The following is a 24,712-nucleotide window of genomic DNA, read 5'->3' on the forward strand; positions in this document are numbered from 1 at the left end:
CAAGTTCCTCCTCCCTGAGCCTCAGGTTTTCTCCTCTATGAAATGGAATTGTAAAATCCACATTAGATGGGAAATTAAAGGAGAAAATGTGAGTGATGCACATGGCATCATTCCCGGAACTTGATAAACGATTGATGTTATGTTGTTGGAATGACTACTGCTCTGCCCTAAATCCCCATCCTGACTTCAACAGATCCTATAATTTGGGAGATTAAAAAGCCCACTTCCTTTTCACTCTCTCCCAGTAGCAACAGTGCTGCCATATTCCCAATACCCCGAGGTCGGAGTTCTGCCTCAAAACAGCTCCAGCTGGAGCAGGTCAACTCAAAGACTGTAGTGAGAGGCAGCAGGGTGCCCAGAGAAGCCAGCCAGGTCTTGACTTTTCTCCTAGGGTGCAGTCCTAACGCTTGTGGGAGGTTGGGGGGGTGGGGAGGCTGCTGCTTCTGCTGCCTGGTCAGCAGAGTTCCTTAAATATTAAAGCAGGAAAAACAGCTCCACTGCACCTGGCTTCTTGCCTTGTCCCGTAATATTCTAGTGGCTAAAGGTGGTTGTGTGGGCTTTCAGGAGTCGTTGGCAAAGGATGGGAGGGGGTGTGTGTGTATATGTGTGTGCGCGCACGGGGAGGGAGAAGGGCAGAACCTGCCACCCCGCCCCCCCTCCCCGCCCCCTCTCCTCCCCTCTTCCCCAGCCCTTGGTTGCTATGCAGTTTCTATGGCAGCAGCATCCTCAGACCCAACTTTCACCCATCATTTAGAGCCAATTAAGGTAAAATGGTGGGGGAGGGGGAGGGAGGGAGTGGCCACGTAAGGGGGAGGGGGCGAGGGAGGGAATCCAATCTGATGCCGCAAGGGAAGCGTTCACTCTGCTCAAGTCGCAGCACAGATTCTTAAGCTGCAATTTTGTCTCCTTGCCTCCTCGCAGCCCGAGCGGGAAGCAGCAGCAGCTCCTTGCGGAGTCCTGGGGTTGGCGGGGAGAGGACACGCTGAGCAGCCATATTGAAGACCCCTGGGGTTTCTCCCCAGACCCCAAGGACCTGAGCGCCGGTGCCTGCTGTCCTCCGGGCGCAGACTCCATCCTCCCCATCTCGCCTCCTCCCAGCACGCCTGCTTCTGCCTCCGGGGCTCTGACATTCCCGTCTGGCCATCTCTCCGTCCTCTTTGGCGCCTCTGATTATTTTCTTTCTTACTATCAATACTTGATCAGAGGGAGAGGAAAGTTTTTAAAAATGCCAATTGCACACTTGCTGGAGCTATGGAAAAAGATAGAAGTGGAGCCGATGGAAATAGAGGTGAGTACAGACGAGAGAAGAATGTACTTTTTCACTGTATCCTGGAAAATCCTAACTCTGTAGCAAACCGGATGTTTATTTACCATAATGAATTCATATTTACTGAGTGACTACTGTGTGACAAACTTGAGTATTTAATGTATCTAGATGTATGTATTGTTATATATGTGTATGTGTATATATATACATAACACACATCCACACACATATGGTGTTGTGTGTGGTGTAAATCTCTAAAAAGAAATGAATGAATTGCAGAAAAAAATTGTTGCTCTTAAGCCAAGCTTCAGGATGCTTCTCAAAGTATGTGTACATCTTCAAAGTATTCATGTCTCCAAAGTAATCGGCCTCAGTTTAATTCTCCTTCAACAAGTGGCTTTAATTATAAGAATTGCCTTTGCCACAGCGAAGGATGAAGCCAGGAGGCAAAACGCCTGACGAATTCTTTTTTAAAAAACAGAAGGCGTAAAGATAAGGCAGTCTTAATAGGGTATATATTCAAATAAAGAGGCGCGGCTAAAGAGGAAGAAAAGATAACGAAATGAAAGTGTCAGTGGCCCATCCCCAGGGCTGGCTGGAGTATAGGAGACACTTCCGATATTAACTGTCTGCTTCCCAAGGGCTATGGAACTCTCTGGTCCATGGAATTGGATTTGCTTAATTTCAATTATACATGGTCAACGTATTTCCTAGAAAGGAAAGTTCCCCAAAGTTATTAACACTTCCTGAATTACTAGCTATACCTGTGCTGTGTTTATACGGACTCCCATTGCATTTGAAAATGGCTAATTTTAATAACTTACTCCATCTTCACAAAATCCAAGCTTTGATTTTTGCCTTATCTCCTATGCCCAGCATCCTGTCTATAAATTCAATTCTCCCTATTTTAAATGTTATTTATGTTTATATAGACATACTATATATTGAGACCTTCACATATCATAATTTTAAATTGAAGGAGAGATTCTGTTTTAGAAGAGAATTTACTTAATATTTTATATTTAATACTTTTTTTTGGAAGCCAAATGAACTTAATAATGCTGGGGATGTAGATTGGTGTTCAATAGAGATTGATGAACATAGCGTAGCTATTCAGCCCGTTTTTCAGTTGGAACAACATAGACACAGGTCCCTATGAGAAGCCCCTAAGCAGAGACAGAGATGACACCACAGCTCTTTATTGCTATTGATTATCCAGTTTGTACCTCATGTTGTTCTTGGCGTTGAAGGCAGTGCCTTAGAAAGAGCTTCTCACTTACGAGGGTTGCCAATTCAAGTTTATTTTTTCTAATTGAATTAATGAATTGAATTAATGATTGGCCAGAGTCCTTTTCCTATTTCCCTGTGCTTTCTGAAGCCCCCATACTTATCTGAACTCTGTTTGTGGTGGAGACTCAGCTGTCAGCCCCTCAAGAAGTGGGCCCCACGAAGGAAGCCCTTCTGTTGTGGGCAGGGGAGGGCGGGTTTGGCTGTGGACTGAGAAAGAAGGACGAGAGAGAAGTGAAGGGGGCCTTGTGAATTTCTCATGGGACTCTGGCCTTTCCGTTCCTGCCACTGCCCAAAGCTCGGAGGAGCAGCTTGTGTTTTCAGTGTTTCTAAAATTGATTGAAAATGAACCAGCAATGAATATACTCATGTTATTTAAAAAATACGTCATGATCCCGGGAAGAATTTGCAAATTGAGGGAATTTAAAGCAGAGTTGACTGATGGACCGTGCTGCCCTGCCACCCCATTGAGAGGGCAAATTATAAAAGTGTTGAGGTCAATGCATATGTAACAACAAATAATGAAAATTGGATAATCTGGATGGTCCTGAAGCAAAAGAAATTTTCTTCAGGCTTCCTGGGTAAATGTTTTAGAATAGTACACCCTCTGGAGTGCGTATATTCAGATAGATAGATGGTTAAGATACCCTATTTATTTGGAACCCGGAAAATCAGAGCTCTTTCTACAGAAAGAATAAACCTGAAATATTGATCCTGAGGTTCTTCGAGTCCTGAGGAAACTCCGGAACCCACAAAGATGTGGAGTCTTATCTGTTTTGGAGCTCAGAGGCTGAATGTACTTTCCAGTTTTGCCTGTGTTTTCTGTGGTATGATGTTAAAAATAACTCACATAAGAAATTGGGCAAAACCACGTGGAGTACCTCTGGCCTCTGAACTCCAGATTGAGCATCGTGAAACCCTTGCGTGAAAGCACGCATGGTGTTCTCATGGGGAAATCTGCTATGCGAGGTCAGTGCTTACATTATGTGCTTTTACGCAAATTAAACTTGGCGGAGGATTGGGTTTCCGGGGACTGGCAGCCGGTACTCTCAGATTCTCGTTTTATTTTGTCTTTGTGAGTTGCTTCCCCTCTGTCGTCTGAGGGAACCGGACCAAGTTGTGTTTGAGGTTCCTACAATAGAGAACAGTTTCTCCTTTATAAAAACCGTCTTTGCTTCAGCACGTTGACCAGGGGCAACTCGCTTGACTGTCTGGGGAAAGAATTTGTGGTTTTAGGAATTCTTTTGAGATCTTTTGGATGGTATATTGTACCCATTAACGAAGCATGTTGACGAGGAATCGTACGCTGATTAAAAACGGAGACCTGTGTAAAATCCCGGAGGAATCTGGCTTTAAAAAGCAGCACGCAGTCTTGTGTGAATTACGTTTTAGCACGTTAAACGCACGACTCAAAAGCAAGACTTTGCAGGCATGGCTTTCAGCAGAGTTACAATGGCCAAGGGTGTGCTTCAAGGGGAAGGTGAGAAAATGAGAGATGCAATGAGCGAGGCCAGTGGTACGCCAGCCCACAGGTCCGGCTGACCCATTTTCTCTGTGCTCTTTCGGAGGAGTAAGCATGATTGTTCTTTCTGCGATGTCATCATGCATTAGAGAAAAGAAGAGCCCCCAGTTTTAAACCACGCAGCTCAGACATGACTCCCTGAAGTCTCACAGTCTAGCTTGTATAATGACGATGATTTTACGGCCGCTGGGCTAGAGGACGGGACTGGAAATAGTAATGACAGCAGCTCACTTGAGCGTCTGCCACATGACGGAGCCCCAGCTGAGTGCTCTGCTGGCATGATTTCACTGAATTCCCTCATCTCCAGCCTCCGGTTGATACTACATGTTCCTGATATTATATATGGGGAAACTGAGGCCCAGGTTAAGCCATTTGCCTGAAGTCAGTAGCAAAGACTCAGACCCAGCCCCTCCTGGTTAAGCTTATGTTACGGAAACATTCTGCTTTATGTTTTAACGGGCCCAGGACTTCGCTCTCTCTGATTTCATTCATTCTCTGAGCGAAGCCCGAGACTGATTTGTTCCATTCAAACCGGGATGGTTAGAACTGCCTTCCCTATCTCTTCTCTGTTTCCATCTTATCAGCATTAGTCTTTGAGCCCCATGTAAATCCACCCCACATCTTTCTGGCCAGGGGATTACATAAATCACCTTGCTTCTCCTTTCACTTGTGGTCTACGTTACACACAATTGGTTTAGTATCTTGTAATTGCAGATGTAAACACCCACTGCCTTATTGGCCGCCTGTTGTATAGACGATCCGGCTCTGGCATGAAACTTCCTAGGGTTACAAGTAAATTCAGGAGGAAGGGGACCTTGGTGCAGCCCCCCGTCCTCCTGTGCTAATGCTGAGTACAAGGACGTTGTCGTGCTAACGCTATTTAATATGTACCTTTCTTATCAGACCACCGAGGAGGATCTTAACCTGGATGCAGAGCCTGCCATTGAAGACACCGCGGAAGAAGTAACTATACTTGTTTTATTTTAGCCCGATTGTCTGGGGAGGAAGGTGGGGCGGAGGGTGAAATTATTGAAAGATTGAAATTACTAACCCATGAGTGGTTATTTTAGTGAAATATGTCTGTATACACACACACGCAACCACACATATGCGCACGTCTATGTTGTGTGCATATTATGGTCAAGAATTTCCCTCAAAAGGATACTTAGAACGTAGGAAGAAAAATTACAAACCATGATAAAATTGACAGTCTTCTGGACTTTTTTAAGCACGTTATAATCAATAGACAGCCGTGAAGACTAAGCAGCTGGGGCAGCGAAGTGATGGATCATTCTACCTGCTGGAAGTTAGGTTGTGTGGGCTCTTGAAGTGTGTGGGAGCGTGTTATCAGAGCTGTGGGAGAGGAGCAGATTCCCTTTGTGGCAAGTCAGGGTCCGTCTGCAATATGACAGGTCGAGCGGAAGTGCTGAGGCCACTTGGATGGGGAGAGTGACATTGGCTTCTTGCTGGGAGGGTAACATCCTGAAGTGGGCATAAAATGAGCTGTCGCTGACTGTGTATTTCTCCATTTTCATGCTACGTAGGAGTGCGTTTCTGACCCGGGCAACAGAAAACTGGGTTAGACTTTCACAGAGTGGAAAGGTCCAGGCAACATTGAGATCCTAGAGGAGATTGTGGTAACCACAAGCGTTCCATGAGGGGGCCTGGATATTACAAAGCTAAATTCCACAGATGAGTTGAAGCTACTGTAGTAAAGGGATTCTATTTAAGCAGCCCTATTTCTATCACTGATAAAGAAATTTTCTCAAAGGCAGCTGGAGCCAGGGAAAGCTGACAAGCAATTAAGAAGAAGACATAGCAACCTCCTGAGCTGCTCAGCCGTGCACCACTTGGAACCATGAAGGTTATAAAATCTGCAACTCTGTGGACTTTTAAAAATAGCCGGCGAGCGGCGGTAGGCTGGGAGGGGTGGATCCACGAACACTGCTGGCTTTACAAAATGGTCTGGTCAGATCCTGAAAACTGCATTTCACATCCATACACCAGCCAATGCACATTTTAAGCCCCGTGCCACCGGATCTTATGATGGCGTGAAATAAATGTTGGTTAAATAAAGAAAAAGGGGACGAAGCTGCCTCGTCTTTAGCTGGCTGCCGTTCAGTCTGTGCCTTTGTCGCTGATTGGGGAGTGTGGAGCCCAGCTCCATTCCTGGCTTTGCAGTGATCTTCTTGCTTTCTTGAACAAAATGTTTGTCCTGGCTGTGTACCTTTTGCGTTCCCTGGGAGAGGAGCGGTTGCCTGGCTTTTGCCAATTCCACAGAAGTCAAGGGTAAAGAGACACGTGAGCCAGTGACTCTCCTGAAAAGATGGATATTCCACTTGGTACCTGCCCAGTAGCAGAGGTAAATGAGCAAGGAGGATGCTCCATGCAAATTAACAAGGTCGGAGACCCAGGGTCTCAGAGAAACTGAGCCACCCATGGGCCCACCACTTTTCATAACACTTTGCTATGTGCTTGTGGGAACTTTGATTTCCAGGGATCCTTCGGTGCATTTCTTGCAGGCAAATTAATCTGGTACTTTTGCAGTTAGGCTGAGGAAGCGGACTGTCTAACACTGAGCCAACACAGGTGTGCAGACTGTCCGCTTTGACAGGCCACACTGAGCATCTGGACTGTAACAAGACAGGCTCACGGGTGCTCACGCAACTAACAGAGTATCATTTAGTTCACTGACAATATTTATTTCCTAAGACCTCCTCGTCTCAAGTGGGTCATCCTCAGCATTGTTGATGGACACGCGGATGTTCATTTGTTGCAGGAGTGCAGTAAAACCCACCCACCTCTTTAAAGTTATTTTTGATAATGGAAAATCAGGTGGAGGAAGTGATCATTACTTTTTGATGTTGCCTTATCTGAATGATAGGAAATCAGCATACCTTTGGCTCTTAATAAATGAAGGAAGAGAGTGCCAAACAGATTTTAGGAGTATTTTGCAGGACCTGGTGTTAATACATGGAAACATTTGTAGTGTTTATGGGAACATTGAAAAATACCGGGGCAAACCAGTTGTGTACTGATGTTTCTGAGAAAGGAGCTGAAAACTCAGCTTGCGGATTTTCAGTGTGGCAGCCGATGACTGTCTTCCCCATGTTGTATGTGGTCTGATTTTTCAGTGGGGCCAAGCTTTCCCCTGTACGTCCTCCTTGGCCTTCAGAGTGGTAATTGACAGAGCTGTCTATAACTGAAGGATTTATGGCTCGGATAAATGAGGGAAATGAGATGGTAACTGAGCTGAGTATAGAAAGTTTCACGCCCTTCGCCGGTCTGAATGTGTATGATGACTAAGAAATCTTTTTTTTAAGGTATGCTTTTGGTGAGGAAGATTGGCCCTGAGCTAATGTCTGTTGCCAAACTTCCTCTTCTTTTTTTTTTTCTCCCCAAAGACCCAGGACATAGCTGTGCATCCTAGTTGTAAGTCCTTCTAGTTCTTCTATGTGGGATGCCGCCACAGGGTGGCTTGATGAGCGGCGTGTGGGTCCATGCCAAGAGTCCAAACCAGCGAACCCCAGGCCGCCAAAGCAGACGTGTGAACTTAACCACTTGACCATGGGGCCGGCCCCTAAAAAATCTCATTTAGGAAAAAAAGTCATTCAAATCAACAGTGCTGCTTTTTGTGTGTGGGGAATGTTATTCATTGATATATATGTGAAGTATAAACACATTTGGGAATTTGGGATACTTTATGTGTAAACATCTCAGTGTGTGATTCTCGTCCCATTGTGTCTCATGTCGTGGCTCTGTCCGACTTCTGAACAGAGAACCCTAGTGCAGGTCTAGAATAAAGATTGAAAAAAGACAGGAAGTCGGTGTCAGAACCTGGGTGTCAATGCAACATATCGTTTCTTCTCCACCATGGAGAGAAGAGAAGGACTGACTCTCCGGAAGTCAGTGTCAGCACAGGGAGTTCGTGTCAGAAATGCACAGCGGGGCTGACCCTTAATCTAATTTTACATAACACTTCAGAGGTGGGCACCCTTTATATTCTAGAAAAGAACCTCAAAAAACCCTCATCCCATCATAAAATATTTCCCCAACTTGGTCTTTAATGGATTATTGGAAGGGGCTCGGCAGAGAGACAGGTCACAGTCGTGGAAGGAAAATCTGGAGCAAAGTTTACCCCGTGAGCACGTCTGGGGCGCCTGCTTTGTGAGGTTTTGTGGTTCTATTTCCTGCCTCCTTTTTGCAGGTTACACATAGCAAAGCCAATCGAAATGCTGGGAAATTGGGACACCTAACAGAGTTTGCAGTTTAAGGCAGAAACACAGCCTCCTTTGGCTGGGACACTGCGGTGTCCACAGGTGACCGCGGCCTTGGTTGGTGTCTGGGTAGCTCCTTGGGACCGATCTCACGGCATAAGAGCCCGTTCATTAATCTCTGGGGGAAATGGTGTGGTTCGGGGAGCAGGGTCAGAGCAGCGAGTGTCCGCAACACAGATGTTAAATCTCTAAATAACAGTCACCCCCAAACTCCGGCATCTCTGCACCATCATTTAGCCCTCCATCTCTGTGTATTCTAGACACATGGGTGATTTTTAGGTGAGTTTCTCATTTCACAGAACCACCTGTGAAAAATATCAGCATCATTGTATGTGTTTTTCAAAGTGCTTGGATTTCAGGGTTATCTTTATTAATAGAGACCCTTTTCTTGTCTGGTCAACCTTAGAAACCAGATCCAGAGAAGCTAGTCACGACATTAGCATGGCTTTACTTTATTTCCTCGTGACCACTGGGTGTTTCCCTCTACCCCTGCCTAGAATTCTACTCTTGGTTTTGATATCAGAGATGCTGGCATCTCTAAGGCAGAACAGAGCAGAGAGGGTGGCACCCCTTGACCAGCCATCGGTTGGTGGGAGAGCTGCAGGCAGATCACAGGAGACCTGTCCCCAGGGGGTTGGCAGAGGGAAGTCCAGTCCCTGTGGCCGTGTGAGATGCTAGAAGATGTAGTCCCAGCTGCCTGGCCCCTGGCTTCTTCTCGGGGGTCATGTGGACCAGTGGGCAGGGCCTCGGGTCAGAATGTTCTGTGATTCCTGAGCATCTGTCAGCATGACCTTCAATGACCAGCAACATGACTTTGGAGTGGCAGCTGCTTGGACCTCTCCATTTCTTTGCTTGGGGAGAGAGGCGTGGAGCAAGGCCGGGGAAGAGATTTGGGGGAGCGTGAAGAACCCTTCACGCTTGCAGGAGAGAACAACCCAAGATTATTCCATTTCTCTGGATCAGAGTCAAGGTGACAGCGGGCTGTTACCCAGTTCAAGCCTGGGGCACCTGAACCCAGATCATCTGTAGATTCCAATGTGTTACCTCTTACCTGTGTCGCCCCAGGAATCTAGAAAGAGGGTTTCATCGTTCCTTTAAAAAAAGTAAGAAAAAACAATCGGAACGGGTTTGAATAGAAATGAGACAAGAAGAATAATGAAGCCTGGGAATTAATAAAGCCATTAAGAGCAATGCAATTACAGTTTAAAGAGATAGTTAACAGTTTTGCAAAGAGATTGATGAAACAATCTTTTAAGTCCTGCTTATTATCTGCTATCCATCTGCCTTCAAAACATCCACCGTGTCTCTAAGCTGGTGTCATCTAAGTCATGTCGACTCTGTCAACCCGTTTAAATTTGTGTTTCTTATTGTTTTTCTGTCCAAAAGACAGGAATTACTTTAATTCTTAACAGAAATTCTAGAAAAGGGTAGTGTAAACATAGCACATTTTGGAGAAAGGGCAATGTGGCTAAACCGTTGAAAACCCCATCCGTGTTTAAACACACTGCAGGGTGGGTGACAGTAACATTGGCTTCACCACCTGTTAGCGTTTACTGAGGCAGAAATGAAGGAAAATGTACAATTTTGTGATGAAAATCGGTACAGCACATTACTTGATGTGTCAGTGGTGATTATTTGCAGGAATCAACGCGAGATGAGACGTCTGGCTCTTATCTGCAGACATCTGTTGTTCTGGTTATCTCATTATTGTTTAAGCGCCGGCCGTTTATCACCACTGAACGCTGAATATGGCTATTTTCGGTTTCTGGGATCCTCATCTTTGCTTCTGTAACAAAGTCATCAGTGAGTTTCCAACAGTGCTTTCTCTCTGGAAAAAAAGAAAAAAAGGATTACTCAGTTAGTGCCAAGGGGACATTCTCTAGAACCCTGGGCACAGTTGGTGACCTGTCCCACTGTCTTAGAACTCCACATCAGGAGGCGACATTGTCCCACATTTGGGCGAGCAGAGCAAACTGTTCGCGTCTTACTATGTGCTGGCTCTAGCCGTGCGAACAGGCAAGCGGCCGGCATCAGCTTTGTCACAGCATCTGTCCGGTGCAGCACAGTGATTTCAGGGGTGGTCTCCTAAAGAAAGCTCTGGCTCTGTGGAAAATGTGCTTACCCCATCACAGCTGAGAATAACCTTCGGTTTTGAGATCGTTGCTGAACCACAAAGCAAACACCTCATTAAAGCTGAATTTCCCTGTTCTTTAACACAGAGCCGTGGGCTGGAGAAAGCCCTCAGATCAAGTTTGGGGTGTCTTTTAGGGCCTCCTAAAAGGAGTTTGCACCCCTTAGGAATGACGGTGCACCAGTCCTGCCTGCAGAGGAAACCCAATAACGGGAGGAAATAAGAACCCTACCTTTTAACGCACTTGTTTTATAGTTTCTTTCATCCTTCCTGAACTCTGGGGGGCAGCTGGGAGGTCTGTTACTCTCCCTCTGTGTTTCAAGTGGTGAAATCGAGGCATCGAAGATGCTGTAATCTAAGTATAGCAGAGAACCAACAAATAAGGGAATTTCAAACCAAAGCTTTTTCTACTGACATATTTTCTCTTTCTAGAATCTCTGATTCCCCGCTGACGTACCTGATGTGGGGTGGTGGGTTTTTGGCTGATAGAATCAGGGCTCTCGGACTCAGAGCCATTTCCCTGGGCCATCGGCCCTGTGGAGCTCACGGACCCTTCGCTGTCACACTGTGATCCTCTCCCCTAATCTCTTTTGACAGTTCTCTCTCCTTTCTTCAGATTGGGAAAGTACAAGAATTGTTGTTTTTTGTTTATGTGTACAAAAAAACCCAGGGGAGCTTTAGCTGGAGATGCTTTTGAAGATTATAATTCCCCTACTTTTTTTGTTTTTTTTTTTCGCCTAATATCTCTGTCATCGGTGGGACGAAACAAAACAAACTTGCTCTCGTAAGATAGATGCAGCTCGGAGCTGGGCGTAGAGAAATAGACTTTGCAATTTCTGTGAGTCATAAAAATCTCTAGGGAATCATTGAAACATATTTTTTTCCCAAGATGTAGTACCAAAACACCCACAGTGCCAAGTGCATCGTGAGTAACCAACCAGCCCTGTGTGGGCGATGCCTCCTCTCCCTTCCTCCCTTGTTGGGGCTTCCATGGGAACACCAACGAGGGGCCAGGTTCCCTCCATCCCTGAACTCGGTCCTCCCCTTCTGTCTCAGATAGGATGAACGGAGCCAACAGTTTGTAACTTGTATACAAAGAAAACAAAGGTGAGGATTCAAGTCTCTTTGAGGAAAGTTCTAGAAACATTTGCGCATCTGTGTTAGGCTTGACGCTGTATTGGGCACATGAGACAGAAACCCTGTTCTGCAGGAAGTCACAGTCTGTTTGAGACTGCAGACACATAATTGCATATTTCCAAAGTAGTAGGATAAATCCCACAAGAGGGCAACTTCTAGTGTCCTTGAAATGATGGAAGGTCTCGTGTGCATCCTCTGGTGGGGGTGGCAGATTGCCTTGCGCATCACTGCTCCCAAACGACACCTCTGGCTCAGGTCATTTTCCCCTTCCTTCCTTCCTCCTTCCTCCTTCTGCCTCCCTTCTCCTTCTTAATTCTGTCAGCTAATGTCTACCGAGTGATTGCTCTGTGCGGGGCACTGTGCCAGGCTCCAGTGAGTCAGTGATTCAGATAAAGGAGACAGACAGAGTCTCCGCAACCTCACATTTCAGTCTTCTTGCAAATAAACAGCTAACTAAACAGGAACATTCTGTATCGTGATAAGCGCTATGGAGATAGAGAATAGGGTCCTAGAGAGCGACCTGGGGTGGGGGCTGTTGTGGCAGAGCGGTGGTCCCGGAAGGCTTCTCCAACCAGTTGGGGTGGAGGCTGGGACTTGAATGATGGAAGAGACCAACCACCGACTCCTGGGGGAAGATGGTTCAAGGCAGAGGCAGCCTGGGGATCACCAAGCTTGCACGCTGCAGGGACACTGAAGAGCCCTGTGTCTGCAGCAGGCTGCGGGAGCTGAGGGTGGAGAAGAAGGCGTGGTGTAGAGATGTGGCCACCAGGGGTGGGTCTCTGGGTCCTATTTTAGTTTTCCTGGGAAGCTACTGGCGACTTGTAAGTGGGAAGCTGGTGTGGTCTCATTGATGTTTTTTAAGGCCAGTCCCTCTGGTGGTTGGATTAAGAAGCGTGGAGTTTGCGGGAAAGTCTGGTTAGGAGGCTGCTGTGGTTGTCCAGGCGAGAGGCGGTGGTGGTCCAAGCCAAAGGGAGCAGGTCCTTCTGGCAGTTACTGATACAACATGGTCTAACTTCTGTACTGCATTCCCTTCCTAGGCTGCCGGAACGAAGTTCCACAGACCAGGCAGCTTAAACAACAGAAATTCATTCTCTTGCAGTTCTGGAGTCTGGATGGCTGAGATGGGGGTGTCAGAGTGTTAGTTCCTTCTGGGGTTGGGGAGGACACTCCGCCCCACACCTCTCCCCTAGACTCTCGTGGTTTCCGGTCATCTTTGATGTTCCTTAACTTGAAGATGGTCAGGCGGTCTCTGCCTCCATCTTCACATGGCCATCTCCCTGTGTGTGTGTCTTCCCCTGGCTGTCTTCTTACACAGACATCAGTTATGCTGGATGTCCTATATAATGACTACCCTAATGTCCCACCCTAATGACTTTCATCTTTAACTAATTATTCCTACAATAATCCTCTTTCCAAATAAGGTCACATTCTGAGGTACTGGGGTTGGCACCTCAACATATCTTTTGGTGGCATCCTTCAACCCATTGCAATCTGATGCTTGGGGAACTTAGTTTTGTTGGTTTCATGGGTCTACGTCTCAAAGTCTGCCAGAGACCCTGCTTTTTAGGCCATGAACTAAAATCCTTGCATCCGATGCTGACTGGAGTTTTATAGCAATTTCTGCTTCTTCCACCCTGGCCGGGCAGCGTGTGAGGTTCCCTTCTCCTGCGCTCTGCTCGGCACTTGCTTTAACTCAGGAGATTGCAGGTCCTTTGAGACTTGGCCAAGGGCACCAGAGCACAGGTGAGCCCTATGGGGGACTTTGAGCCATGCCAAACTCCCCATGGTGGGGATGCCCAGTTTGGGACCAGAGAACTCTTTTGGGGTGCTTTTGCATCAGCCCACCTGTTCTCTACCTGCACAACCCTCGCCGCTGGTCAGTCCTTGTCCTTTTCAGAGGGTGGGCATGGGGTGTCACACTTACACCGTGTCAAAGGGAAGGCATATAACACAAGTCGTATGACTGCAAGAGAACCCTCTCACCTTTTCTCAGCAAAGAAGCCCCTCTCTCCGGTCCTCTTCTGACTTAACCACTGTGCGCCTCTGGGAGGCGGATCAGTCCTTGCGTTGTCTAGATTACGCACATCTCAAGAGCCACAGCCTCACACCTTTTTATTTTCTATCTTTTCTTGCCTCTGCAATTAGATTCCATTCTTGTGCTCTCATCTTGCCTTCCTGTAATTTGAAAAACCATATCTTCTGCAGCTGTCCTGACGCCTGACTTGCTCATCCTCTGCCTTCGCTGGCTGTTCATTGTGAACCTGGAGACTGCTGCCTCCTGAGGAGCTGGGGGCAGCCCGTGCCTCCTGCCTCAACGACAAGAAGCAGGTGTCAAGAGTCTGGACTTCCAGACATCAAGCTCCTTCTTCCACAAATAAGACAGTATGGAACGGGAATATTCAGGAATACTCAGATTACTTTTTCAACGACAGGAGACGATGCATTTCCTGATTGGTGATTAGTGAAGACAAGGCTCATAAAGCAACTCCTTGGCATATTTATTGTAATAAGTGCATGTGGTCACTACAGGAATCAGAACACATTTAGTATTATGTATCATGAGTGATACTGATGAAGATGAGGAGCATTGGAGGTCCCATACATTTGTGTTACTGTTGGGTTCCAGCGGCACATTTAGAACTCAACTTCCAAACCACCCTTTGCTCAGCCCTGGCATAGGCTTTGCTGCTCAGGCTTTCTGTGTTTTTTGGGTCTGGGCTGCACCACAGAGGGTCCCCAGGCAACTCCAGCTGTGCTCGGCCTTAGAGAGGGGCCAAGAAGGAGGAACCTCCTGCTCCCTGGTGGGGCACTCTCACAAGGAAGTCTGATTCCCTTTGCTGGGCTCGGGGACCACCTGGAGATTTTGATAAAGCTGCAGATCTGGTTCAGTGGGTCTCGGTGGGCCTGAGATGCTGCATTTCTAATTGGCTACCTTCCCAGAGATGTGGTGCTTCTGGTCCTCAGGTCGCACTTTGAGTCCCAACAATGAGGAACCCTCAGAACAAGGGCATGATGCTCAGTGCTAGAGAAGTCTGTTCTGGAAGCAAGGGAGCACACTGGCGCAGTCTTTGAGAAGACTGTCTGTCATTGGCTTACAAATCCTATTTTTCTCCAAGCAAGTGCCATCTATTTTTTTTGTTAGTATTTACATTTATTGTTATGTCAGAAATATTTTCCTATATATATGGATAAAACTAATTTTGTTCAATAGTCCAACTCATTATCTATTGGGGAGGTAGATTTTTGTCTTTTTAAATTTTAATTATTATTATTTTTAAATGACACAAATTTATCATCTTAGAGTTCTCAAGAGCAGACATCCGAAATCAGTTTCACTGGGATAAAATCAAGGCGTCGGCAGGCTGGCGTTCTTTGTGCAAACTCCAGGGGAGAATCCATTTTCTCGTATCTTCCCACTGCTAGAAGCTGCCCACGTTCTTTGGCTCCATGTTCCCTGCCTCCATCTTCGAAGCCAACAGTGTGGCATCTTCTCTCCTCTCTGACTTCTGTTCCAATCCTCACATCTCTCTGACCATGCTCCTTCTGCCTCCTTCTAATAAGGACCCTGTGATTGCACTGGGATGGCATTTGTTTCTAAATTGGTAAATTGTACCACTCGAAAGTCTCCATTATATGACAAGAGATCAATTTAGTTTTGCATTTAGAAAATAGTAATAAATAAAAAGTAAATAGACTCTCGGATGTGGCATATTTCCCCATTCCTCCTCACTCCATCTTCTTTTACTTTCCTTAAAAGTTACTATGTGAATAGTAAACATTTATCCACGTATTTATCTAAAAAATACTTTTTCAGCATCTATCCTAAAAGAGACAATTTAGAAGACGTAGTGATGAGTGACACATGTCGCCTGGCTTCAAGTGTTTGTTGTATAGAGTGATAACTAAAGTACAAAGTATACAGTGATAAATCCATAAAACAATGCAGAAAGTTACTTCAAACATAACCAGCAAGTTCTAGGGAAAAGTGAATAGAGAAAGAAGAGGAGGAACACCATGACTTAGCACTCCTATAACCAAGCAGGTGATTGTATTAGTTTATGATCACTGCTGTAACAAATAAGTGCAAACTTAGTAGCTTAAAGCCACACAAATTTATTATCTTACAGTTCTGGAGGTCAGAAGTCCTAAAGTCTAGGTGTTGGCAGGGTGGCGTTCCATTCCAGAATCAGATTCCTTGCTTTTGCCAGCCTCTAGAGGTGCCTGAATTCCTTGTTCCTTGCCCCTTCAGCCATGGTGCCATTCTGACTTGTGCTTCCATCCTTACTTCTCCTTTTCTACCTCTGACCCTTCTGCTACCCTCTTATAAGGATACTTGTGATGACATTATACCCATACGTGTAATCCAGGAAAATCTCCCCATCTCGAGATCCTTGACTTAAACACATCTGCAATTCCCCTTTGTCATGGAAGGTGACATACTCACGGGTTCTGGTGCTAACCATGGGGACATCTTTGAGTGCCATGAATCTGTCTACCACAGAGGTACCGTCTATGGGACAGCTGGTCTGGTCTCTTCATGAATCTGAAGCAAAAGATTAGGGAAGGGATGCTGTGAGCCAGAAGAGACATAACAACAAATGTTATGCATACTTCTTGGTTGAGTCTTGATTTATAGAAACCAACTATAAAATATATTTCTCAGGACAACTGGAGGATTTTGAACATGGACTAGGTAACATTTTTCTTGATATTTTTGCTTAAGTATTTTTGGGTAAAGTATGTAAACCATGCATTTCACTCCTAAATATTTCAACGTACCTCTCTCAAAAATAAGAACATTTTCTTACATAAGCATAATGCCCATTATGACTGACAGGTCGATGCTTTCATTCTGCCTTCCCCAAACCATTGAATCAGGAAGGTCAAAAGCATGTCGCATTATAAGTTAAAAGCTACCCACCCTTCTCTCCATGTTATTTTACTTCCTTGAAAAAAATCAATTATGGCTAAATTGTGCCTTTGTTGGACAGGGCATTGATTTCTAGCTGTTAATTTTAACAAAGAGCATTAGCTGCTGACATCCTCCTACTAGGCTTTAAAAGACTGAGGTACTCAGCCCGTGACTCAGGCATCCCTCGTTTACCAGGCAGGGATTTTGGGTTTGTGACCCAGAGCTTTGGCAAGCAGTGCTTGCTCCTGCACAGAGGCAACGTTATTTTTGTGTGCCTTGAAAGTAGGAAGAAAAACGAGCTCTTAAGCTATTTGAGAATTAGGACAAGTTCTGCTTCCTGATTGTCATTTCACATGTGAAAGCTTTGTTTAATTCTGAAGGGAAAAATACTTGGATGGGTAATTGGCAAAAAGCAAGTGAGCAAACACACAACAACAAAAAAACTTGGGTGTTCTGGTTCTGCTTAGGCTGTAGAAAGCCATAGAGAACATGGTCAACATTGAGAAAAAGCCAGATAACATATAGAGTCACAACTTTCCTTGAACCCATCAGAGAGCAAGAAAGACAGGTGAACTTTATCCTAAGGGATGCTAAGCCCCTTCGAGGAAGGCTGGGACGCGTTCTGTTTCACCTGTGGCAAAGAAGAGGTGGAAGACACAGTCACTGTGAAAGTGGGTAAAAAGAAGACAGCTGAGTATGGGCTTGTGTACCAGCTTAGAATCTGGGGACCACAGACACAGGGAAGCCCACACTCCCTCACATCTCCTCTCCACGAGCCTTTACTGGATGTATGTGATAAAGATTGGGGGCAGGGCACGACTTGAGAGGGGCCCCTCAGTGGTGCACAGCCACAAAACCCCACCCAGCTCCCAGCACTTCCCTCATATGCTGCAAAAACCTAAGCCACTGGTTGGTGGTGGGAGGGGGGGAGGGGAGGAAAACCTGTACACTCTGGACCCTGGCAGGACCCTGCCTGTGGGGAAGGTGTAGAAGCTAAAGCCAACTGCTCTGAGAGAGGGTCAGGAATCCCTCTCTGCTCCAACTGCACTTTTAAATATGAGCAGTAAGAATTGGAAATTGAAATTAAAATGATCTACAATAGCATCCCAACATTATAACACGTAGGGATAAATCTAACAAAGTAAATGCAAGATCTGCATATACTGAAAGCTATAAAAACACTGCTGAGGAACTAAAGGAGACTTACATTAATGAGAAGATATACTATGTTGTTGGATGAGAAGACTCAATATTATTCAGGTCTTCATATTCCGAACTGATTTTGTGACTCCATGCAACGCCAATTGAAATCCCAGTAGATTTTCTTTTCTTTTTAAGTAGACTTTATTTTTTAGAGCAGTTTTAGGATCACAGAAAATGGAGCAGAAAGTACAGAGATTTCCCAAATACCCCTTGCCCCCACATATGCATGGCTTCCCGCATTATCAGCATCCCCCACCAGAAGGTACATTTGTTACAATTGATGAACCTGTATTGACACATCATAATCACCCAAAGTCCACAGTTTTCATTAGGTGTTGTTTGGTGTTCCTTGGGCAATGTATAATAACATATATCTATCTTATGGTATCATACAGAGTAGTTTCACTGCCCTAAAAATTCTTTGTGCTCCTCTGTGAATTTGTTTTACCTTCCTAGCTGTGTGACCATCTCTGTGGTTCAGGTTCATCATTTGTAAGTGAGGACAGTATTCATATCTACTTCAGAGGTGTGAGGATTAAATGAGCTAATACTGTGCAGGTGTTTGGCTGACTGTCTACACACAGTAAGCGCCCAGTAAATGTCCACTATTATGATTATTTGCATTATCGTGGAAGGAAAAATCTTGCCAAACATCCTAATTAGGCAAGTTAAATTGCTCTTACATAAGGGAGCAAGCTGTTTTCAAATACGTTGGCAAGATCTATTTACAATGAGACATTTTAATGTGAAAATTATAATTCTGCTCTTTAATGCATCGCAGACAAAGCTTTGGCTCAATGATGCTTTCCCGGCATTTAATTCCTTTAATTATGAGTGCTTGAAAGTAATAAATGTACTTTTAGAGAATATTTCATGTGATTTACAATTTCCATTAATTCAGACTCCATTTCTCCAGTTAGTTCAAATGAATGACAGTGAACATCAAAAGAAAAAAAGTTTGATAACACGTCTGTCAATTTTCTGGTCTTTATACATTTTTTAACATTTAAATTGTGGGACACTTCAACTTTCCTGGCATACTTCTTGAGATAGATCCAGGAAAATTTGTTTTCAAGATGAAATTAGTTTCTCTTCAGGTGAGTTGACCGGCCATAGAGAAAACGCCAACTTAATTCCCACTTTTGGGCTATTGTATTTAAGAGCTGTGTGTTTCCTGTGCACTGTGTTTTTGTTTCTAGAGGCAGTAATGGTGTATGAGGGAGTATTGCCCAGGGGTTCTGAGCCTGGATTGTGGGGTCAGTCAGAACTAGATTCAAACTGAATTCAAATCCTGGCCTGGCCTCTACAATCTGTGTGTCTTGAGTAAATCCAAATATGTGTCAACAGTGTAGATCTCAATCCCAGCTCCACCGGATGATGCTCGAGCATCACCGTCAACACGTGAAATCTGACTCATCTTGGCTCCAACTCTGCTTCTCTTCCTGTCTTCCCTAGGCTTGGCAATGCCCTCACCACGAACTATTTTCTTCCTGTTTACTCTCTTCCATTTAATCACTAAAAATATTCCAAAGTCTCTCTCAAGGCCAAACCAGAAATCTGGTATTCATCTTATATTCTACCTCTGTCATACCATGTACCTAACCCATTACTGTGTGCACAGCTTCTCTCTCTCTCTCTCTCTGTCTAATCTATCTACCTATCTATCTATTACTGCCTATCTATTATCTATCTATCTATCTATCTATCTATCTATCTATCAACCTACCTAACTACCTACCTATGGTATGTAATTATGAGATTGTATATACATATGTATATGTGATGGGATATAGTTTGTTAAAAATATTTCCGGTTGCATTTTCTAGTCTCCACTTTGGAATTTCTCTCCATAACCTTTTGCTACTGTGACCAGGCACGGGGAAGGTGAGGATGAATATTGCCAGGGAAAGAGGGAAGAGAACATATGCCCCAAGGGAACTCTACCAGGAAGTGTAAAGGCCTTCTTCTGTAGGAAGAACATGCCTGTCAAGAGATGCAGAAAAAGACAAGAGAATAAACTCAAGGGTCTTTGTTCTTCTTTTCCTTAGAGCTGAGTTTTTTTTGGCTGGGGGGGGGGAGGAGCGCAGGGAAGGAAGAGGTGTGATGGTTGTGTAGAAACACATAAAGAGATTTAAGGATAAGTTTGAGAGGGAGGCGTATTCTTCGCTTCTCCTCGCCAGGCCTAGAGAGTTCGTTGCTTCTTGAGAGAAGTTCTGTGGTCATGATCTCTGCGGGTCCAACATGGCGGAGGAAGGATGCTGAGGGAGTGGATCTGTGACGGGGCCTCTGGTTTCAGCTGCCTGGCACTCAGATGCTGAGATGAAGAATTGCCATCAAGCGAGTTTCACAGGAGTGCTCTGGGGATCCAGACTTGTGGGGAGTGAAGGGAGAGATTGGGCAGATGGGGGAGTTGTGCACACACACAGCCACAAGAGTGTGGGGGAGTCCTAGTCTAGAAGAGAAGGGGAAAGTGGAAAGCATATTATGAATCTCAAATAAAAGGTCTTACAATTCAACACAGGAGTCAGGATGGAAGGCTGTGGTTCTAGGGTCCCATCCCAGGCCTGGAGAAGGAGTTAAGATAGCAACACAAATTCCAGACCTGCTTGGTGGATGGAAAGCGTCAGATCCCACAACAAAAGCACACCTTAGGAATGCGCACTAGTGTGAATTTACTACACTATGTCTCTAAGACAAGAATCCTTGTTTCGCTCACCTTGAGAAAGACTTCCATGAACTTGGTATATATTATTTCTTGTCTATGTATAGAGAGAGATGTTTTATACTCTGAATCTATGATGTCATTTGGCGGGGTATTTTTAAAATTGTGGTAAAATTACACATAAAATTTATCTTAACCATTTTTAAGTGTATAGTTCAGTGGCATTAAGTACACTCACATTGTTGTGCAACCATCGCCACCAACCAGCCAGAGAACATTTTTATTTTGCAAAACTGAAACTCTGATCCCATTAAACAATAACTCTCCATCCCTGCTTCCTTAAGGCCCTCCTTGGCACCCATGGAGATAGACACCATTCCCCTTTCTGTCTCTATGAATTTGACTACTCTAGATGCCTCCTGTAAGTGGAATCATAAAGTAGTTGACCTTTTGTCACTGGCTTATTTGACTCAGCATAATGTCCTCAAGGTTCATCCATGTTGTAGCATGTGTCAAATTTCCTTCCTTTTTATGGCTGAATAATATTCCATTATATGTATACATCACATATCATTTATCCATTAATCTGTTGATAGACACTTGGGTTGCTAGCATCTTTTGGCTATTATGAATAATACTGCTATGACTATGAGTGTACAAATAATTGTTTGAATCTCTGCTTTCACTTCTTTTGTGTATTCACCCAGAATTAGAATTGCTAGACCATATGATAATTCTATGTTTAATTTTTTTGAGGAACCTCTATACTGTTTTCCACAGCAGCTGCACCATTTTACATTCCCGCCAACAATGCGCAAGAGTTCTAATTTCTCTACATCCTTACCAACATTAGTTATTTTCTGTTTTTTTGATAGTTACCTTCCTAATGGTTATGAGGTGGTATCTCAGTGGGGTTTGATTTGCATTTCTGTAATGATTGGTGATGTTGGGCATCTTTTCATGTGCTTATTGACCATTCGAATGTCTTTCATTGAGAAATGTCTATTCAAGTCCTTTGCCCCTTTTTTAATTGGGTTATTTTGTTGTTGTTGAGTTGTAGGAATTCTTTACACATTCCATTATTAACCTCTTATCTGATGTATGATTTGCTAATGTTTTCTCCCATTCCATGGGTTGCCTTTTCACTCTGTTGTGTCCTTTGATACTCAGAAGTTTTAAATTTTGAAGTAGTTCAATTTGTCTGTTTTTTCTTTGTTGCTGTTCTTGTGTCATATCCAAGAAATCATTGCCAGATCTAATGTCATGAAGCTTTCCCATTTTCTTCTAAGAGTTTTATAGTTTTAGGTTTTATGTTTAGGTTGTTGATCTATTTTGAGTCAATTTTGGTGTATCGTGGTAGGTATGGGCCAAGATTCTTTCTTTTGCACATGCTTATCCAGTTTCCCCAACACCATTTGTTGAATCAATGATGTCACTTTTTACAGCACATTGAATCCATTTTGTCTCTTCCTAAGCTTTTATGTGATAAAGTTGTTCTCCTGAGTGAAGCACTCCCTCCACTTCTACCACGGAAATGGAAGAGCACAAAGAATTTTGGAAGGGAGGGTCAGGAAAGGCAGAGTATGGGGTGAGTCCAGATGATTTGTCACGTAGCCCTGGGGACCGTGGAATGGCAGCATCTTGCTTGAAGTCTGTCCCAGGAGGAGGGTTGGGGCGTGGAGTTCTGGAGGGAGGGCGGTGGAAGGCAGGCTGGTGGGTATCACCTTCCATGCCATTCTGGCTCCCGGGCATGGATTCTGCTTGCACACCCTGTGGCAATCGGTGGCCTGGGCTAAGGCTGGAGCGGGCAGGGTAGGCACTCAGCATCATGTGCCAGCTCCCAGGTGCTGATCTTCTCCAGCATGAGATTTTATCTGTGGGGGTTTATTTGTTTGTTCCCCTGGCATGTTTCTGCAGTTTGAGGTACCAAATTCTCCTAGGTAGACCAGCAGGATGACATCTCTTCTATAAAACATGCATTTTTATGGCTCTTAAATATATTTGTATGTAACCTACATTCCAGGAGGAATTTGAGGCACCTCATTAAAAATGCTCCCAATGCAATAGACTAAAACTAAAAACCTGATCAAGGTGACGGGAAATAAAGGCAGAAAAGTGAGAAAAAAAGATAAATATGTACCAGCCCATCCTCCCAATTGTTAAAGGTGGGCTTAGAATTCAGCTCTGAGCTCCCTAGAGGTCAGAGTAAAAAGGGAAACATGATCAGTTACTCAATTCCCAGCATCTATGCATTTAAACACGAGAGTCACCCAGAATATAGCCTTTCTTAGTACTGTAGTCGGAGGTTAATTTTTCCTTTATATTTCCATCAAGGGCATCCTGTGCAATCCAGTGAACGTTGGTCTCGGAAATAAATCCCCATAATAAATATAGTATTGAATTTCCTATACATCCTCTTACAGGACCTACAGATGTAATCTGGGATTATAATGGCAAAACGGAGGTCAATGAAAATAGTTTTATGGGAGACTAAGCAATGGAGGTGGAGCCTGTGATAACTACAGCTTAATTCAGGGGTCAGTTTTATAGTTTGCAGAAAAGTGCATGGGTAGAAGATTTTTCTGGCAATCTCTAATGAAAATGGTGTACCCCCTAAGCTTTTGTAAGACCTGAATCACAGAGTTCTTTGTGCAGGAAGATGGGAGAGTCCTCCTTGAGTTGTGCATGTGTGAAATGCTGCGCGCTACTGTGCACCTGGTCAGATCCTTGATCCTCTTTCACCGAGCAAGTCCCCGTGGTGTTAGCTAGGTTCCCGGTACACAACAGGAGCTGGACAGATGCTCTTCAAGTTGATTGTATACAATAGAATTTAACATTTGAAACATAGCTGCAATATGGAAGTAATCATCATATATCACTTCTTTTCCATTTCCTCAGAACCAACAAAAAACATCATTATCTATTTTTAGATTAAAAATATAAACTACCTATTCACTTAGAAAGAGTTGATTTGAAGGACGAAGAGAAAAATGTGGGAAAACATTTTCTCTGCTCCAATTATTCCGGCCACTTAATAAAATTTACATCTGTTTTCCTCTCTAAAACTTAAAATACCCACCAACCTAGAAAATTTGCCAAAAGAGAACTTCTTTTTAAGTCCAAAGTGTTATTTAATGACTCATTGTTGTTATTTGCCCTGATTCATTCTTTCAGGTTAATTTAATCCTGTTTTCTTTATTTTCTACTCAAGATTGTTGATGTTAAAGGCAGAACGCTAGGGTGATGGTCACACCGAGGGACCTGGTCTTTCCAGCTGGGAGATCTCATTGGCAGGGTCCAGATCCCCCGTGCCCCCCACCACCAGGGTGAAGTCCGGTCTAGTCCAGGGGCTCTCTTGGTTCACAGCATTAGCTAAATATAAGAATTCCAAGTTACTTCTTTTCGGGGTCATCCCCTCCCCACAGCCCCGGCTCCCTGGACTCAGCCATCACAGGCTGCGCAGAGAAGTGGTGCGTCCAGCCTTTGCTTCTGCCCTCTGAGGTTTGGTCCTCTCCCCGCTTCCCCACCTGGTCAGCAGGCTGCACATCCTCTTTTTCCTTGTCCGATTGGCATCCTCCAGCCCAGCCTCCTCCAGCCCAGCCTCCTCCGCTCACCTGGAGGCCCCCGTCACTGCTCTCACGTGGAAATGGATTCCTGATCATGATGTCAGCTGAAGTTTTTCAAAGGATTTCAAAGGCTCCTTTTATTCATTTGTGGAAAAACAGCACTCTGAAATGTTGCCGTGTGGGTGGAACTGGAAGGGTGTTCACTTCCCATTAGAGGCCACGCAGGAGGAAGGCAAACACACAGCCACAGACACGGGCCGGCCTGCTGGGGGTGTGAGATTCTGGTCCAGGTGCTCCCTGGACAGCAGGCTTGGACAGTGGGGGTGCCGGGACCGGCAGGCAGCATGGCTTGATAAGTGGTACGTAGATCCATGCCAGGGATCCAAACGTGTGAACCCCAGGTTGCTGAAGCAGAGCACATGAACTTAACCACTAATGCCATTGGACCAGCCCTTGATTTTTTGTTGTTGTTAAGAATACCTCGCAGGTGGGGCTGCGTGCTGTCATCAGGATGTGCATGATGTCTGGCTGACTCTTTCTGCGATGTTGTCTGCCGTTGTTGGGCTTTACCTGGGTCCCTGCATCCATTAGGAGTTGTGAAATAGTGATACCCTCATGCCAGCACTTTTTCTTCATTTGCTAGCTGGTACACTTTCTTAAAAGAAACTTAAAAGTCTTGCAAGAAAAATTTGTGATTTAGGAACCATACAATTTTATAGAAATACATGGTTCCTTTTGGAAAGTTGTA

At 44.7% G+C, this 24,712-nt stretch overlaps 1 protein-coding gene across 2 annotated transcripts in view; it reads left to right on the forward strand.

The window, feature by feature from the left end:
- The first annotated feature begins 844 nt into the window (after window positions 1–844).
- RPS6KA2 (ribosomal protein S6 kinase A2) overlaps window positions 845–24,712 on the forward strand; it is a 367,321-nt gene continuing 343,453 nt past the window's right edge. The window contains exons 1-2 of one of the 2 annotated variants that reach the window (XR_011434455.1): window positions 845–1,288; window positions 4,980–5,039. Coding sequence is in view for 1 of the 2 variants with exons in the window: in XM_023633075.2 (XP_023488843.1) it covers window positions 1,226–1,288; window positions 4,980–5,039 (123 nt within the window). In the remaining variant the exon portion in view is untranslated. The remainder of the gene's footprint in view (window positions 1,289–4,979; window positions 5,040–24,712) is intronic. The other variant, XM_023633075.2, reaches the window with a different exon arrangement.

The sequence above is a fragment of the Equus caballus genome, chromosome 31 (assembly GCF_041296265.1).
Source record: "Equus caballus isolate H_3958 breed thoroughbred chromosome 31, TB-T2T, whole genome shotgun sequence".
Taxonomy (NCBI): domain Eukaryota; kingdom Metazoa; phylum Chordata; class Mammalia; order Perissodactyla; family Equidae; genus Equus; species Equus caballus.